Raw genomic sequence first — 15812 nt, forward strand, 5'->3', positions numbered from 1 at the left:
GGGTTTGAATGGATGATTTCTAGACTAATTCTTCTCACTCTATTTAGCGGTGAGAAGTTTCCCACCTAAGCTATTTCCATATTTTATGTTTTTTTAAAAAAAATCTGTCTGACATTTATGTCATGGCTGTATGAAATCTTTATATATTTATTATTAAAAAAAAGTTTCCCACCAAACAATGTTTTTTTTGCCCCACCAAATTTTTTCTCTGTCTTTCCCTTTTCTCATTCTACCATTCAGATCCGTTATTCTTCTACTATGATTACATGCCAAGTTGCCAACTGCCATGTTATGAAGTGGTGCGTTGTCTTATACTCTAATGGCGCAACTTTATAGGGGGGAAAAATGTCCTCTGAAAATCTAGTATAATCAGTACAACAAATTTGCCTTTTTTATAAAAAAAATACTGAAGTTTTAAGGAGACTGAACTATTCAATTTATATCTACTTTTTTTTTTTTCTTTTGTAACGTCTGCTTTCCATTAAAAATTAACCCGATGGTTGATGATTACAGAGTAAAGCATCAAAATGGTAAAAGGATGAACATAGTAATGAATAAAGGGGTTTTTGTTTTTTGGATAGTATTTGGTAAAGAAAATTCACACAAGTTACTTAATTAAAAAAAAAAAAGAGCAATCGTCATTGTAATTTTCCTAGAAATTTAATACAGAGAGAATGTAACCATCCAAACACTGAATGATCCTTAAGAAATTCAAACAAACATTTAATATTAGTGGCCCCATTTCACCATTACAACTTCTTTTTTTTTCTTACGACAGGATCACATCTCTATATATTCAGCCAAAGATACCAAACAACGTCAAGTCTCATGTGTGTCACATACTTCAAACAAAAAAAACAAAACAAAAAGAAAAAAAACAAAACAAAAAGAAAAAAAATATATAGTACCAACATCGCTTTAATCTGTTTGATGGCGTCGATTCAATTTGCATCTCATTTTCTGGGCAAAAACCCTAAAAAGTACAATCCTAGTCCAATCTTCCAAAGCTACTCTCTAACCTCATCCACCAAATTATCATCCTGTCGTCGCCAGGTTTGTTTTTTTTTTTTTTTTTTACATTTTTTACAACTACCAGTACCAGCCACTCTCCCTTTACTTATTCTTTGTCTTATTACGTGATAACAATTATAATAACCCTCTTTGCGAAAGCAGAGGTTCTTACTCTGTTCACTCTCTATGAACGGATGTGAGGCTGACCATAAAGTGCCACTCGGCACGGTAGAAACAAGAACTCTCCTGATGGTTCCGTCTCCCGCAGCCGCGACGGAGAGGCTGATAAAAGCCGTCTCTGACCTCAAATCTCAACCGCCGTCGTTCTCCTCCGGCATTGTCCGGTTACAGGTACGTCATGATTTCTTGATTTTATATTTGTGCCGATCCGAAAATTTCACAAACAAAGAGGTTAATAAGCTACGTGGAGCTCTTACATTGGTTTGTGTGATTTTGTTTCATTCTCTTGTTTGTCGGTTGCATAATCATTGATTAATAATCTTTTTTTGGTTTTGATCGAACTAATATACTTTTTAAAATATATATATTATTATTAAATATATATATTATTAGATTTATTAAAAATCAGTACCTATGATACGGAAAGGAGTCATGTTTTATTTATTTGCATCATCAGCCTTACATTTGTTTTTTATCTAGGCAAATAAATTATTGTTAGATTTAGAAAAATACCAAAGAAAATATAGTAAATTTGCTATCAATACATATTTATATTCATGGATTTACCTGTTCATAAAAATCATTTTGGCAAATTATCATGTAAGAAAGTAAATTTGGTTTATAAATCTTACATTTTAAACAAAAAACAGAACAAAAAATTTATTTATTTCAGGGGTTTATCTACAAGAATGATATTTGACTTTTAAAGATAAAGGAAAAAAATGACTCTCTCCCGCGCAAAAAAAGAAAAACCCTATTTTTGTTTTTATAGACCTTAATCTTGCGAGTGAAGGTACCAATTGAGGAGCAAATCGGAGCAATCGATTGGCTTCATGCGCAGAACGAGGGTCTTCCTCGCAGTTTCTTTTCCCGCCGTAGCGACGCTGGCCGTCCTGATCTACTTCAAGACTTCTCCAGTGACAATGGATCATCTGATTGTAACCCGGTTAGTGTTGCTGGAATCGGATCTGCTGTATATTTCCGCCATCTTGATCCCTTTACTCATGATGACTGGAGATCGATCCGAAGGTACCAACGCCGAACATTCATGATCTTGATCCCAAGTTTGATTCTTTCTGCTGATTTCCCCTGTTTTTGAAGGTTTTTGTCTTCGAAGTCACCTCTGATTCGTGCTTATGGAGGTCTTCGATTTGATCCCAACGGAAAGATTGCTGTAGAATGGGAACACTTTGGCTCGTTTTACTTTACAGTGCCTCAGGTACTATAGTTTGATTCCTTATAAGAGAAGTTTTGTAACCATGGACTAATAATTGACTTTGTTTGGTTGATGATATACACTAATAGGTCGAGTTTGATGAGTTTGGGGGAAGCTCAATGCTGGCTGCAACTGTTGCTTGGGACAATGAGCTCTCGTGTACGCTTGAAAATGCTATTGAAGCACTTCAAGAAACTATGCTTCAGGTTCACTATTGTTGAAATCTGCTCTGTACATATGATCTACTTGATATAATGAGCTAAATGTTTTTTTTTTTTTTTTTATATTTGGTGTTATCAGGTTTCTTCTATTATTATGAGATTACGGCGAGAATCTCTGGGAGTATCTGTTGTTAGCAAGAACCATGTTCCAAGTGAAGGAGCCTACGACCCTGCTGTTAGTAATGCTTTGGAGATTATAAAGGATAAAAATTCACCACTAAGCAAGGTACTCTAGGAACCATATCGTCCTTTCTTTTCTATACATTTTAGGGGTTTCATTGAGCTGATCTTTTTGGTCATGCGTTCAGGTTGTGCTTGCACGCAGCAGCAGAGTCATTACGGATACCGACATCGATCCTATCGCTTGGTTAGCACGGCTGCAGGTGTTTTTTCTTCCTCTCAAAATTTTAGTTTTAGAAATTCTTTTTAAGTGTTGAAATCTCAGTCTAATTGTTGATATGATAGTGTGAAGGACAAGACGCATACCAATTCTGTCTACAACCACCTGGTGCACCAGCATTCATAGGGAACACGGTAGGTTAACTGTTCTACTTGGTTATATTGCTAGCTAAAGTTGCTGGTACACTCTGTTGTTTAGCTGCTATGCCTATGATAATGTTGATGAGAAAATCAAGTGTTGGTTGGTTCTGACATACATATGAATGGAACAGCCTGAGAGACTCTTCCATAGAAAACATCTAGGTGTCTGCAGCGAGGCTTTGGCTGCCACCAGGCCTAGAGGAGACTCGATGGTTCGTGAAATGGAGATTGAGCGCGACTTACTAACCAGGTCACTTTTAGAAGGAAAAAAATTGCTTTGAATACTTACTGCAAGATGCATGTTTAGAAACTTGCATGTAAAAGTATTTATATTATTTGCAAATACTTTTGCAGTGCAAAAGACGATCTTGAGTTTTCTATTGTGCGAGAAAACATAAGAGAAAAGCTAAAAGTAAGTTCAATCTTATTAGCTTAGTCTTTAGTTTGTAATTGTTAGTGTCTATGATCTACAGAATGCTAAAACATATTCTTCTCTTATTTTTGGCAGACCATATGTGACAGAGTATTTGTTGAACCTCAGAAATCGGTGAGAAAACTTGCAAGAGTACAGCATCTGTATTCTCAACTTGCAGGAGAACTAAGAAAAGAAGATGATGAGGTTTGATGACAGTTTAACGTTGATTTAACATCTCATGATCATCTGAATCACTTGATTTGTTCTGCAAGTTTTTTTTACTTATAAAATTAGTTTCTTTTCACTCAAAAATCTGTTTATTCTCTTACAGTCATCTAGCTATTGGGTGACGAAAGCTACATTTGTTTATTCTCTTACCTCAAAATATTTTCTGTCTATATTCAGTTTGGCATCTTGGCTGCTTTGCATCCAACGCCAGCTGTTTGCGGATGTCCAGTAGAGGAAGCAAGGCTTTTGATTGAACGAATTGGTATACTATGCTTTGATTCTTGTGCCTTTTCAATTTCTTAACTCTAAAGTCTTACCGGAAAAAGAACTTTGTCTGCTGAAGAAGCCATCTCCTAATAAGTGCTTCTATTTGATAGGATTGATACTGAGGTTTCAGAGTTGATACATCTTATTCTTTTTTTTTTTTACGTTTTCTAGAGTCATTTGATAGAGGAATGTATGCTGGACCTATTGGCTTCTTTGGTGGTGGAGAGAGTGAATTTGCTGTAGGCATAAGATCTGCTTTAGTCGAAAAGGCGAGTTTTTTTTTTTTTTTTTTTACTTATAACATTCTTTTTTCCAGTGTAGCAAACTGGTCATTTACTGTTTAAGTCATTGCACCTATATGATCTTTTTTTGTGTGTTCCCAGGGTCTTGGAGCTTTGATCTATGCTGGAACAGGCATAGTTTCAGGAAGCAATCCATCCTCGGAGTGGAACGAGCTTGAGCTTAAAATCTCTCAGGTGAAAAAGTTTTTGTTGTTATAACACAACCGGTGAAAATTTTCCATATCTTTATGAAATCAGATTCTTATGTGTTTCTTGCAGTTCACCAAGTCACTTGAACATGAGCCAGCTTTGCATCCAATCAACTAGAGGAAAGGGAAGTTGAGATTATTTAGTAAACTATATCTCTAATTAAATTTGCTTTTGTGTATGTACGTTGTAAATAGAAGTAACACTAATGGTGCTGCATTAATTAAAATCTTCTTTCAGCTAAGAAGCAAACTTACGTACGTTATGATCCAAAGCTGACGTATATTTTCACCTTGGCACCTTGTTAGAATTATTATAACGACAAAAAAAAAAGATACTAACAATTAAGGCTCCAAAAACTAATCTTTAATTTGTTATTCAGCAACGAACGAACGTTATAAGGTTAATTACCGATAGTGCTAATTAATAAGTTTTCAGAAAAAGTTATTTAATTTTGGGCTAATTCAATCAAAAAGGAATTTGATTCTTATGGCTTTATCAACTAAGAAAAGGTATATATATTTGTGGTTCCCGTGATAATCAAAACTGTAATCGGGAAAGGCATTTTTCCCCACTTTTTCCTATACGAGAAGGTTTTGGGAAGTTGTTCTATTGACACGTGAAGCTTTTGTAACATTGTTTTCTATTTACAGACGAGTTACCGAGCACGACCCATGAACTAATAAATCTGAGCGACTTTTAAAATTTTTGCTCAGTTAATATAAACTAATAACAAAAATAAGTTCGTTTCTTTATAGTTCATATCGTTTTGAGAATGTTACATAACTCATTACTCACTGCAACAGATAATTAATCAGCTATCCGAACTCATATGTAGTGCGTTTGTTGACAAATCAAAATAGAAGGCACACAAATTAACTCTAGTCCTTATTTCGATAAAGTCGAGTCTTTATTGTCAAGTAATAGTATTATTCTAACCGAACACTTGTGTTTTGGTATAATGTCCAATTAACTTTTTTGTCCTCACCAGTGATGGAATCATTCTCATTGCCAACTAAAAATATATACACACATTCACACATACTTAGATCACATTTAGTGTGAGCAAAAGTAGAGCGAGAAAAACATAGCAATGGAGGCTGAGAAGATAGATAAGAACATTACAGAAGGTGATGAGTCTAAGATCATCTACAGAGGGTGGAAAGTCATGCCTTTCATCATTGGTATTACTTCAATTTTTATATACTTAAAATTTGAAACTTGTAACGAACAAGAAACTGATGGAAGAAACAGAGAAGATCATAAACAGAGTAGCTTAATGCTCTGTTTCTTGATTTTTTTTTTTTAAGGAAATGAGACATTTGAGAAGTTGGGGATAGTTGGGAGTTCATCGAATTTGGTTGTATACTTAACAACGGTTTTTAACATGGAGAACATCACGGCGGCGAAGGTCGTCAACATCTATGGCGGCACAAGCAACTTCGGCACCATCATCGCCGCCTTTATCTGTGACTCCTACTTCGGCCGCTACAAAACCCTATCTTTTGCCATGATCGCTTGCTTCCTCGTAACACCAAGACCAATTCATCAAAATTCTCAGTTTAAATATTCACTGACCTTGCTGTCTGTGTCTGAAAAGTAAAGGATCTTTTGTTTTTTTTTTTTTTTGTATTTAAAGGGTTCGGTGGCGATGGATCTAACGGCTGTGATTCATAAGCTGCATCCAGATAAATGCGCTAAGGAAACAGGAAGCGTGTGCAATGGGCCATCCATCGGACAAATCATGTTTCTCGCCGGAGCAATGGTTTTGCTGGTGATCGGAGCCGGTGGGATTAGGCCGTGCAATCTTCCGTTTGGTGCTGATCAGTTCGATCCGAAGACAAAAGAAGGGAAACAAGGGATTGATAGTTTCTTCAATTGGTATTTCTTCACCTTCACGTTTGCTCAAATGGTGTCGTTAACGCTCATCGTCTATGTTCAGTCAAATATGAGCTGGAACATTGGTTTAGCCATCCCAGCTATTCTAATGTTACTTGGTTGCATCATATTCTTCGCCGGTTCTAAGCTCTATGTCAAGGTTAAACCTAGTGGCAGTCCCATTCACAGCATAACGCGTGTCATTGTTGTTGCGTTCAAGAAGAGGCGTTTAAATACCGTTGGGACTAACGAGCTTTACAACTACATCGCAAAGGATTATAAGAACTCGACACTGAGCCATTCAGAGCAGTTCAGGTACTAATTCCCTACCCTTTTCTCTTAGTTCTTTGTGGAACAAATTAGAAACATTTTAGGGTTTTCTTAATTTGCAGGTTTCTTGACAAATCGGCAATCCAAACGCAAGACGACAAGCTAAACAGAGATGGGTCGCCAGCCAATACATGGAAACTATGCAGTATGCAGCAAGTGGAGGAAGTGAAATGTGTGATCCGGGTGCTTCCGGTTTGGCTCTCGGCCGCCTTATTTTACCTAGCTTACATTCAACAAACAACCTATACAGTCTTTCAGTCTCTTCAATCCGATAGACGCCTCGGTTCAGGAAGTTTTAAGATCCCAGGAGCGACTTATACCGTCTTCTTAATGCTTGGAATGACAATATTCATACCTATCTATGACCGTGTCCTTGTACCTTTCCTTAGAAAGTACACAGGCAGAGGCGGTGGTATCACACAACTGCAGAGAGTTGGAGCAGGAATTTTTATATGCATCATAAGTATGATGGTGTCTGCAACTGTAGAACACTACAGAAGAAAGGTAGCTCTCACAAGGCCGACACTAGGGTTTGTCCCGAGAAAAGGCGCAATCTCTTCCATGTCTGGTATGTGGCTGGTTCCTCAGCTAGTGCTAATGGGTATTGGGGACGCCCTTGCTGGAGTTGGACAAATGGAGTTCTACTACAAACAGTTTCCAGAGAACATGAGAAGTTTCGCTGGTTCTCTGTATTATTGTGGAATTGGACTGGCGAGTTACCTCAGCACCTTTTTGTTATCAGCGGTGCATGATACCACAGAAGGGTTTTCGAGAGGAAGTTGGCTTCCGGAAGATCTGAACAAAGGGAGATTAGAGTACTTCTACTTCTTGGTTGCTGGTATCATGACTCCAAACTTTGCCTATTTCTTGTTAGTCTCACATTGGTACCGTTACAAAGATGTTGTGATCAAGGACAAGGACATGGACAAGTCTTCTGATGAGTTTGATAAGGTTTCAGTGTAATAAAGATCTTTACTTTGACTCTTTGTTTAGGGCTTTGAGACAATAAATACACAACCTTTGAACAAGAACATTACATACAAATACAACCCAAAATGTTTATATATGTGAATGACCATAGCTTTGTAAAATCCCCATCCATAGAAGAACAAGCCCGGAAAATTCCCACTTCATAAAAGGGAAAAAACGGAGCATTAACTGATAAACGAATAAAATCAAACAGGAACAGTTTGTCCAGTGAGAGCGTCATGGAGGTGTAATGACCCATCTTTCATCAAGTTAATGCTTAAGCTTTTGAATCTCTCTCTTGAATATTGCCTCGACGCCTTTCTCCAATCAGTTCCAGCTTTCATCATCACCACAAACTCATCATAGTTTATACGCCCGTCCTGTAAAACAAACAACACCAACAGTCCAACTCAGAAACAGAGTGATTTTATCTGTTCACTTCAAAATCTAAACTGTTAGGCCTTAAGGAGGATTTGTTCAGAGATTTCAAAGAACCTTGTCAGTGTCAACTTCACGCATGATGTCGTTTAGAACACTGATGTCTGGTTCACCTAACTCGTCAGCTAAAGCTTCCCGTAGCTCATCAAGTTCAATGTATCCACTTCCATCTTTGTCAAAGAACATAAAAGCTAGTTTGAAAAGTTCATCATTTTCTATCTTCTGCAAGTGAATTATCACAGCTACGAACTCTCCATAATCCAGAACCCCATTCCCATCAACATCCGCCTGCGTCAAGTCAAAGCCATACAAATTTCAGCTATGTTTATCAGAGAAGATCACTGAATTAGTCTTTTATCAGGGAAGGATAATGCTTAAAAATATATTACCACTTCCATCAACATTTTGATCTCTGGTTCACCAAGTTGTGAACCGACCTTCTGAAGTCCAGCTTTGAGTTCCTCGTAAGTTATTTTACCATCCTTATCATCATCCATTAGTGAGAACATGTTCTTAATTACTTCAACCTCTTGAATAGACATGTGCTCCGCGATCACCTGGAAGTATCAAAAGGGACAAATGATGATCAAAACCAAATATAGACTCGAGCTGTCTACAAATTTTAGAAGGAAAAAGGAAAACACTTACGCGAAGTACTTTCTTTTTGAATCTATTCATCATAGAGAACTGCTTTAACCTCGATCTGACTATATCCCCTAATGGAACATTGGGAGCTTTCTTTGCATTCTGTATCCAAGGGTGAGCTGAAAAAGGTGAAGAAAACAAAAAATTCCAGTTAGTAAGGATGTTGAAGAATTAAGATAACTAACCTTAAAAAACAGTGACACAAAACGCAGGAGCTTTACCTAACACTTGCTGAGCAGTTAACCGTTTAGTCGGGTCAGGATCCAACATCTGCCTCACAAGGCTCTTAGCACTCTCTGATATCTGAGGCCAAGGATCTCTCTTAAAATCAAGAACTCCCCGCAAAATCGCAAGAGCAACACCTTGTTCAGTCTCTGTCAACAGAAACCACAATCCCACCACTTCAGTTAACCAACATAGATGACAATCACACAGCTGCTAGAAGAAATAAAAGAAGAAGCTAACCAGCCCAAAAAGGAGGAACACCACAGAGCAAGATGTAGATGATAACTCCCGCACTCCACACATCAACCCCAGGTCCATAATCTCTCTTCAACACTTCTGGAGCCATATAATATGGACTTCCTACAATCTCTGTAAACTTATCTCCTACAATAAAGGAGATAAAACAGGATATTCTAAAATTAGAATCCACCACTGAGTTATAAATACATATCAACGAAACCATTAAAAATTGGATCTTTACCAGGTTTGAAAAACACAGACAAGCCAAAATCAATAGCCTTTAAAGGAGAATTCTCCTTCTTGTTAGCAAACAAGAAATTCTCAGGCTTCAAATCTCGATGCATAACTCCATTAGAGTGACACATCATCACAACCTCAGCGATGGTTCTCGCCACAGCAGCAGCAGCACGCTCCGTGTAATGACCTCTAGCAACGATCCGATCAAAAAGCTCACCTCCTTCACAAAGCTCCATAACGAGATGCACGTTCTCGCTATCCTCATAACTCGCCTTAAGCTTCACCACGTTAGGGTGCTCAGGCAAAGTAGACATAATCGCTACCTCGCGACGAACGTCTTCGATATCAACGGCGGTTCGGAGCTTCCGTTTCGAAATCGATTTGCAAGCTAAAGCTTCGTGGGTTTCGCGATCAGTACAGAGGTAAGTGATTCCGAATTCGCCGCGACCTAATTCTCGACCTAAGATGTATTTGTCGGTGATCTGGTGGGTCATAGGGGTTACGTCTTTGAGAACACGGATTGGAGTTGGGGATCTGACGAAATCTCCGGCGAATGGGTTTAATTTCCGATCTCGGTTTGGTTTTTTGGGCTTTGGAGATGGTTTTGATTCATTTGAGTTAGGCCTTACACAGGCGTTACAGTTACCCATGGCTGAGTTGAAAGAGACTCAGCAACTTTGGGGAGGAAGAGGATTAAGGAAGAAGAAGAAGAAGAAGAAGTTAGATAGAAGAGGGGGAAAGGTTATCTCTTTGGGTTTGTATAGACGTCGGAGGAGACGGTGGAGGTGTTATATTCCGGCGAATTGGATGAGTTAATGTAGGGGGGAAGGAGAGAAAACGCGGGTTCAGGTGAAGAAAAGTCGGACCTTTCGAAATTTGGGATTTTGGTTTGTTTTGATTAAATAAATAAAATCAAAAAAAAAAAGGTATCTTTGATTTTTGTGTATTATAATAAAATGCATTTTAATACTGTATTAATTAGCGTATTACTTGAGGGATTGTTCCCATTATTCTAACCATTTCACCATCTTCTTTATAAACATTTTTTTTGTTTTATTTTTATATTTGTTCTAGATGGAGATTTTGGTCCAAGCTTGTGACTCACAGAAATTAAGAATTGACTATATATCTTCGTTGAGTGTTGAACTCATTGGATATTTTTTAATCTTGCATTTCAATGGCACAAGAAAAACAAGAGAAATAATTATGGGTAATCTATACTATGATCTTTCTCAAGTTAATAGTGACCATATCTATATTGCATATCCTGTGTTGTGATGATTAAAATCTATCAAAATGCAAATGGTAACCGACAACAATAATTTTTAGAAAATTTAAATTTTGGATTTACTACAAAATCAGAAAATCCAAAGCTTTGAATTGCCTCGTTTTAAAGGAGCATTTATTTTAAAAATGTGATAATTTCACATAGAAATAACAGTTTTAAGAAAATAAGTTTCATAATTAAGTCCATATTCCAAACAATGAACAATTTAACAATGAGGTATTATTACCGCATTAGCCGTTCGTTGGTGTGATTCATTGTAATAATGAATGAAGAGATAATACTGAAGTTCAAGGATAGAGTTTTTTTTTTTTTTTTTTGTGAAGTTGTTGACCAGCGTGATGGATACGGTAGTAAAACAACAATAAGTGCGATGTTGATCTCAAACTATTTTTTTATTCCTTTCTTGCTTCTTCTCTAGGCGAAATGATTTTTTTTTTTTTTTCTTTTGGTCCAACAAAAATAATGATAGAGAGAGAGAGAAGTTATATACTATTTTGAGACTTCGAATTCTAGAGCAAATTTTTTTTTTTTTATAGAAGTAAGAACCGTATTATTTCGAAGTCTGGATGTATCCCGCGTAATTATAATCTAGATTCTAGATAGGAAGAAATTGCCGACAACAAAAGAAAATTAGGTGTGTAGACTTCGTCAATTATGAGCAATAGTTATTGTGTTGTAGAAAATAAACTAAAACAGCTACAGAAAAATCGAAAAAGATAAGCAAAATAACAAAAAAGATTCCAATAATGGAAGTCAACAACTAGAAACAATAAAAATCAACGAAAATTATGTGGTTTTTTTTTTTGGCTTAGAAAGTAGAAACCACAAGTCTTGTTATCCTGACTTCGCTACAAGTTCAATTTGTCAATGTCATCATACTCGTTTCCTTTATCTTGGATTTACATTACCTTGTGATACCATTCAATACATATAATACCTAATTAGTATATATGTCTGTGTAGTTTCGACAAGATACCTAATTAGTATCATTACATATATTTTTTTTTTTTTAAATTTGTGAATTTTCATTGAAGAAAAGGATTGTAGGATACTACAATAATTGTTATACATATTAGGCCTTGCCAAAAAAATTTAGAAAAGCAAGGGCTACTTGAAGAAAAACACGAGAGCAAAAATTACTCGTTACAGGTGCTTCAACCATTGTCCCAGAAGATCCTTGAAGTTTTTCTGATGACCCTTTGCGAGAATGGCGTCTCTGACTTGTCTATCCAGAACCTTGAATTGTACATGTGCTGGTGTGGAGTCGTTATTATGCAGCCGGTTATTCCTTTCATTCCACAAGGTGTAAATAACAGCATGTGCAACTAGCCTCCTTAACGTTTGAGTAGAAATAGCATCTGAACAATCCAACCAAGCCGAAAAAAAGTTCCCACGTTTGAAACACAAAGGGTTTGTACCCTAGCCATTTTGTAACCTCAGCCCATAATACCTCACTATATTCACAGTGAAGGAATAGATGATCACTGGTTTCAGGATAGAGCCCGCATATGCAACAAGAAGTATCGATCTGCATTCCCTAGGTCGCCAATCTAGATCTCGTTGGGAGTCGGTCTAGATGAGTGATCCACAGAAGAAACGCATGTTTTGGGATAGCTCCTTTGTACCAGACTTGCTTTGACCAGGTTACGGACCCTTGTCTGTTTCGGAGAACCTCCCAGGTTTTCTGAATATTGAATTTGCTTGAACGTTCACCTTCAATTTGCCAGAGGAAAGAGTCCGATTCAGATGTCGAAGCTGGAAGCAGCACTGTTGTTAAGTGAATGTGAAGTTGCTCTGCTTGTGGCGATCGAGCTGGTCTTATCCTCCATGACCTCGGAGAGCATGCCATGGCGACAGAACAGTGTAAAGGGATCCCAGTTTGACTTGGTCCCGTTGGCCCCAGGAAGTTGATGAGCGGCCCAAACGGCGTCCACCAATCATGCCAAAAGCTTACATGTTTCCCATTTCCCACCTCAGATCGTAAGAACCGACTTGCCAGAGGACGCAGTTGCAGAAGTGTTTTCCACGTCCAGGATGTCTGTTTCTTATCATCTATCAGCCAAAAGACCCCATCTTTGATCTTATTATTTCTTAGCCATTTTGCTCAAAGCGAGTCTTCTGCAGAGAAAAGCCTCCAAATCAACTTGAGACAGAGGACTTTATTCCACAATGAGAAGCATCGAAGACCCAGACCTCCTTCCTCCTTAGGTAGACATATCAATTTCCAGGCTACTTTTGCGTGGGGTTTCTTTGTAATATCCCCAGACCAAAGAAATCTAACGCATAGGCTCTCCACTTGTCTGATGCAGGCTTTTGGTAAAATAAACGCAGAAGCCCAGAAATTTATCGTGCCATATATAACAGTTGAAATCAACTCCCTTCTCCCTGCATATGAGAGTGCTCTAGCGGACCAACTAGTAAATCTCGAAGTAATCTTGTCAATCAGAGGCTCATAGTCTGCTACACGCAGCTTCCTGTGCATAAGCGGCAAGCCTAGATATCTGATAGGTAGTGAACCGAAGCTGAATCCAAGGGAAGCAATCCTATTGGTTTCAGTTTGGTTCACTCCTGCAACGAACAGATCCGTCTTCGACTTATTCATAGAGAGTCCAGAGATATCAGCGAAACCTTGGAGAGCCCGTGTGATGTTATCCAAGGAGTCTTTTTGACCATCAAAGAAGATCATGATGTCATCCGCGAAGGCCAGGTGGGTTACTTGAGGGTTTTCAGCGTTAGGATGATGACCAATGAGACCTCTGTTGTATGAGCTGTTTAGGATTTGCGTGAAAACCTCCATAGCCAGAGTAAACAGGTAGGGAGATATGGCGTCACCTTGTCGAAGACCTTTTGCACCCCTAAAGAAGCCACATGATTCACCATTGATAGAGACTGAGAAACGAGGAGTCGTGATGCATTCAGTGATGAGTCTGACAAAATGTTCAGGGAAGTCCAGTGCCTTCAGCGTATTGATAATGAACTCCCAGTGTACAGAGTCGAAGGCCTTTTTGAGGTCCACTTTAAGCATTCCCCTTGAAGAGATATTTTTCTGATTATATCCTTGGACCAGTTCCGTAGCTAATAGCACATTTTCAACCAAGAGGCGACCCGGGATGAAGGCAGACTGGGTGTTGGCGATGAGCTCAGACAAAACCGTCTTTAGCCTGTTAGCCAGTAGCTTTGATACTACTTTGTATATCGTATTACAACAGGCAATTGGTCTAAAGTCTGTCATCCATGAAGCATTTTGCGATTTCGGGATGAGAGTGAGAATGGTAGAGTTCCATTGCTTGAGGATACATCCGGGGTTGAAGCATTCCAGAACTGCAGAGATTAGATCAGATCCAACAACTTCCCAGTGAGCCGTGAAGAATTCTACAGGGTAGCCATCTGGTCCAGGGGCCTTGTTTTTCGGAAGGGAAAAGACCACTGTTTTAATCTCCTCTGGCGATACGGAAGCAGATAGGACTTGTAAAGCTTGTACAGAGCATCTCTGAGGAAGAAGCTGCTGGAGCTCCTCAACAGAAAGGGGAGTTGCGTTTGATCCTGAACCTAGGGTATTCTGAAAGAACTCAACAGCTAAGTTCTGGATACCAACCTTCGTGTCGACGATACGGTCAGTTTCGTCAGTGAGAAAGAGGATTTGATTCTGAGCTTGTCTAGATAGCACCACCCTGTGAAAAAACTTTGAATTCTTGTCACCCTCTTCAAGCCAACAAATCCTTGATTTCTGTCTTAAATAAGTCTCCTCTGCTTTTGCCAATAGACACCAGGTTTGATGTGCTTGTTTTTCTCTTTGCATTGCTTGGTCCGATGGATCACTTAGCAAGATTTGCTGACAGGCAAGAAGATCCTCATAAGCTTGGAGCACTCTCTTTTCCAAGTCTGAGTAGTTATTTTTCCTGAATTCACTGATAACTGCTTTTAGTTCTTTCAGCTTCTTCGAGAATTTCAGCATTCTTGAGCACTCGAAGTTTAGAGCTGTCCACCATGTCTTGATAAGGGGTGCAAAATCCGGGTGTTGATTCAACATGGTCAGGAATTTGAAAGGCAAGTTGATCTTCGGCTTGTTGATATCTAGGAAGAGACAACAAGGGCTGTGGTCTGAGAAGCCTGGTTCCCCAAAAACTCCCAGAGATTGCGGAAAAGCAGACATCCAGTCGCCATTTACCAAGATTCTTACATTCTTACAAAGGATTAGAGCTATATTGAGCTATATTACCGTGATCAAAATTTAGATTTAACTTTCATTGTTTGTGAGTTCATACATAACAACTAAGAGCTTAAGTGCTTTTGTTATAACTTAATAAGGAACACGTGGTGGATTAAGTATAAAGTATGCATATACGTTGAAATATTTTAAAGCAAAGCCACACTGTTTTCATATTATTATGGATTTCTTATGTGATTTTTTTTTGTTGTTGTCAATGATTCGATCATATTAATATTTGGTAGGTCAGAACAAATCGGTTTCAATTAATTGTCCAACTAGACCTTTCAACCTCCTAATCTATCTATGATGAACCCTACTAAAAATACACCAACGTCGAGAACCCAACACATACTATTCATGCTATTTTTTTTTTCAAAACCTTATCGTGTTTAATTATGTTCATTAAAGTTTCATTATACATACAACAATGTCTCGAAATTTCGATTTTTTTAACTCGTTAATAAATCTTCCGAAGAATTAAGAAATGCTTTTATCGTCGGCAACTTTAAAGCTGGCATATCTTAAAGATTTAAAACAGGAAAAGTGACGAAAATATTGGGATAAAGTGTATATTTTTTTTTCTGTTGAAGAGAATGATTATGTTTGGGCATTGAGATCATGACGGGTTCCAACTATAATGCATGTGATTGCATGTGTAATTTATGTTGTTACGCCAACGTTTCGATTTACTTTAAGTTCAATCACTTTTTTTGCATACAACTTATTTATAGCCCCAAATTTATGGTTATGTAAACTAATTAGATGTATATTAGTTGACATAGTTTG

The 15812-nt window shown here is 37.9% G+C and overlaps 3 protein-coding genes across 3 annotated transcripts; 2 read left to right on the plus strand and 1 right to left on the minus strand.

Annotated features, from left to right (window-relative positions):
- Positions 1-821: 821 nt before the first annotated feature.
- LOC104756231 (isochorismate synthase 2, chloroplastic) lies at positions 822-4810 on the plus strand. The gene is made up of 15 exons (XM_010478787.3): positions 822-1053; positions 1174-1362; positions 1985-2220; positions 2293-2410; positions 2497-2613; positions 2708-2854; positions 2937-3011; positions 3094-3162; positions 3300-3418; positions 3523-3580; positions 3677-3787; positions 3989-4073; positions 4250-4347; positions 4462-4554; positions 4639-4810. The coding sequence occupies exons 1-15, from the start codon at positions 829-831 to the stop codon at positions 4684-4686; spliced, it is 1788 nt and encodes a 595-aa protein (XP_010477089.2). The 5' UTR covers positions 822-828; the 3' UTR covers positions 4687-4810.
- A 590-nt stretch (positions 4811-5400) lies between these two features.
- On the plus strand, positions 5401-7802 carry LOC104756232 (protein NRT1/ PTR FAMILY 2.9). Its single transcript, XM_010478788.3, has 4 exons — positions 5401-5750; positions 5877-6094; positions 6206-6759; positions 6837-7802. Exons 1-4 carry the CDS (start codon positions 5660-5662, stop codon positions 7735-7737), a joined length of 1764 nt encoding a protein of 587 aa, XP_010477090.2. The 5' UTR covers positions 5401-5659; the 3' UTR covers positions 7738-7802.
- On the minus strand, positions 7727-10584 carry LOC104756233 (calcium-dependent protein kinase 10). The gene is made up of 7 exons (XM_010478789.3): positions 9533-10584; positions 9292-9435; positions 9048-9200; positions 8830-8945; positions 8571-8738; positions 8239-8469; positions 7727-8123 (listed from the first exon to the last, which is right to left on the minus strand). Exons 1-7 carry the CDS (start codon positions 10176-10178, stop codon positions 7950-7952), a joined length of 1632 nt encoding a protein of 543 aa, XP_010477091.1. The 5' UTR covers positions 10179-10584; the 3' UTR covers positions 7727-7949.
- Positions 10585-15812: the final 5228 nt, after the last annotated feature.

Source organism: Camelina sativa, chromosome 17 (genome assembly GCF_030686135.1).
Source record: "Camelina sativa cultivar CO46 ecotype springtype chromosome 17, ASM3068613v1".
NCBI classification, from domain to species: domain Eukaryota; kingdom Viridiplantae; phylum Streptophyta; class Magnoliopsida; order Brassicales; family Brassicaceae; genus Camelina; species Camelina sativa.

Excerpts from the sequence above, each read along its gene's own strand:
- LOC104756231 (XM_010478787.3), top strand. The coding sequence starts at position 829 with ATGTGTGTCACATACTTCAAACAAAAAAAACAAAACAAAAAGAAAAAA. Across the intron at positions 3,012-3,093 it reads CTTGGTTAGCACGGCTGCAG|TGTGAAGGACAAGACGCATA; the intron begins GTGTTTTTTCTT and ends TTGATATGATAG. Across the intron at positions 3,163-3,299 it reads CAGCATTCATAGGGAACACG|CCTGAGAGACTCTTCCATAG; the intron begins GTAGGTTAACTG and ends TGAATGGAACAG.
- LOC104756232 (XM_010478788.3), top strand. The coding sequence starts at position 5,660 with ATGGAGGCTGAGAAGATAGATAAGAACATTACAGAAGGTGATGAGTCT. Across the intron at positions 5,751-5,876 it reads AGTCATGCCTTTCATCATTG|GAAATGAGACATTTGAGAAG; the intron begins GTATTACTTCAA and ends TTTTTTTTTAAG. Across the intron at positions 6,760-6,836 it reads AGCCATTCAGAGCAGTTCAG|GTTTCTTGACAAATCGGCAA; the intron begins GTACTAATTCCC and ends CTTAATTTGCAG.
- LOC104756233 (XM_010478789.3), bottom strand. The coding sequence starts at position 10,178 with ATGGGTAACTGTAACGCCTGTGTAAGGCCTAACTCAAATGAATCAAAA. Across the intron at positions 8,739-8,829 it reads TCAAAAAGAAAGTACTTCGC|GTGATCGCGGAGCACATGTC; the intron begins GTAAGTGTTTTC and ends TGATACTTCCAG. Across the intron at positions 8,470-8,570 it reads TCAAAATGTTGATGGAAGTG|GCGGATGTTGATGGGAATGG; the intron begins GTAATATATTTT and ends GACTTGACGCAG.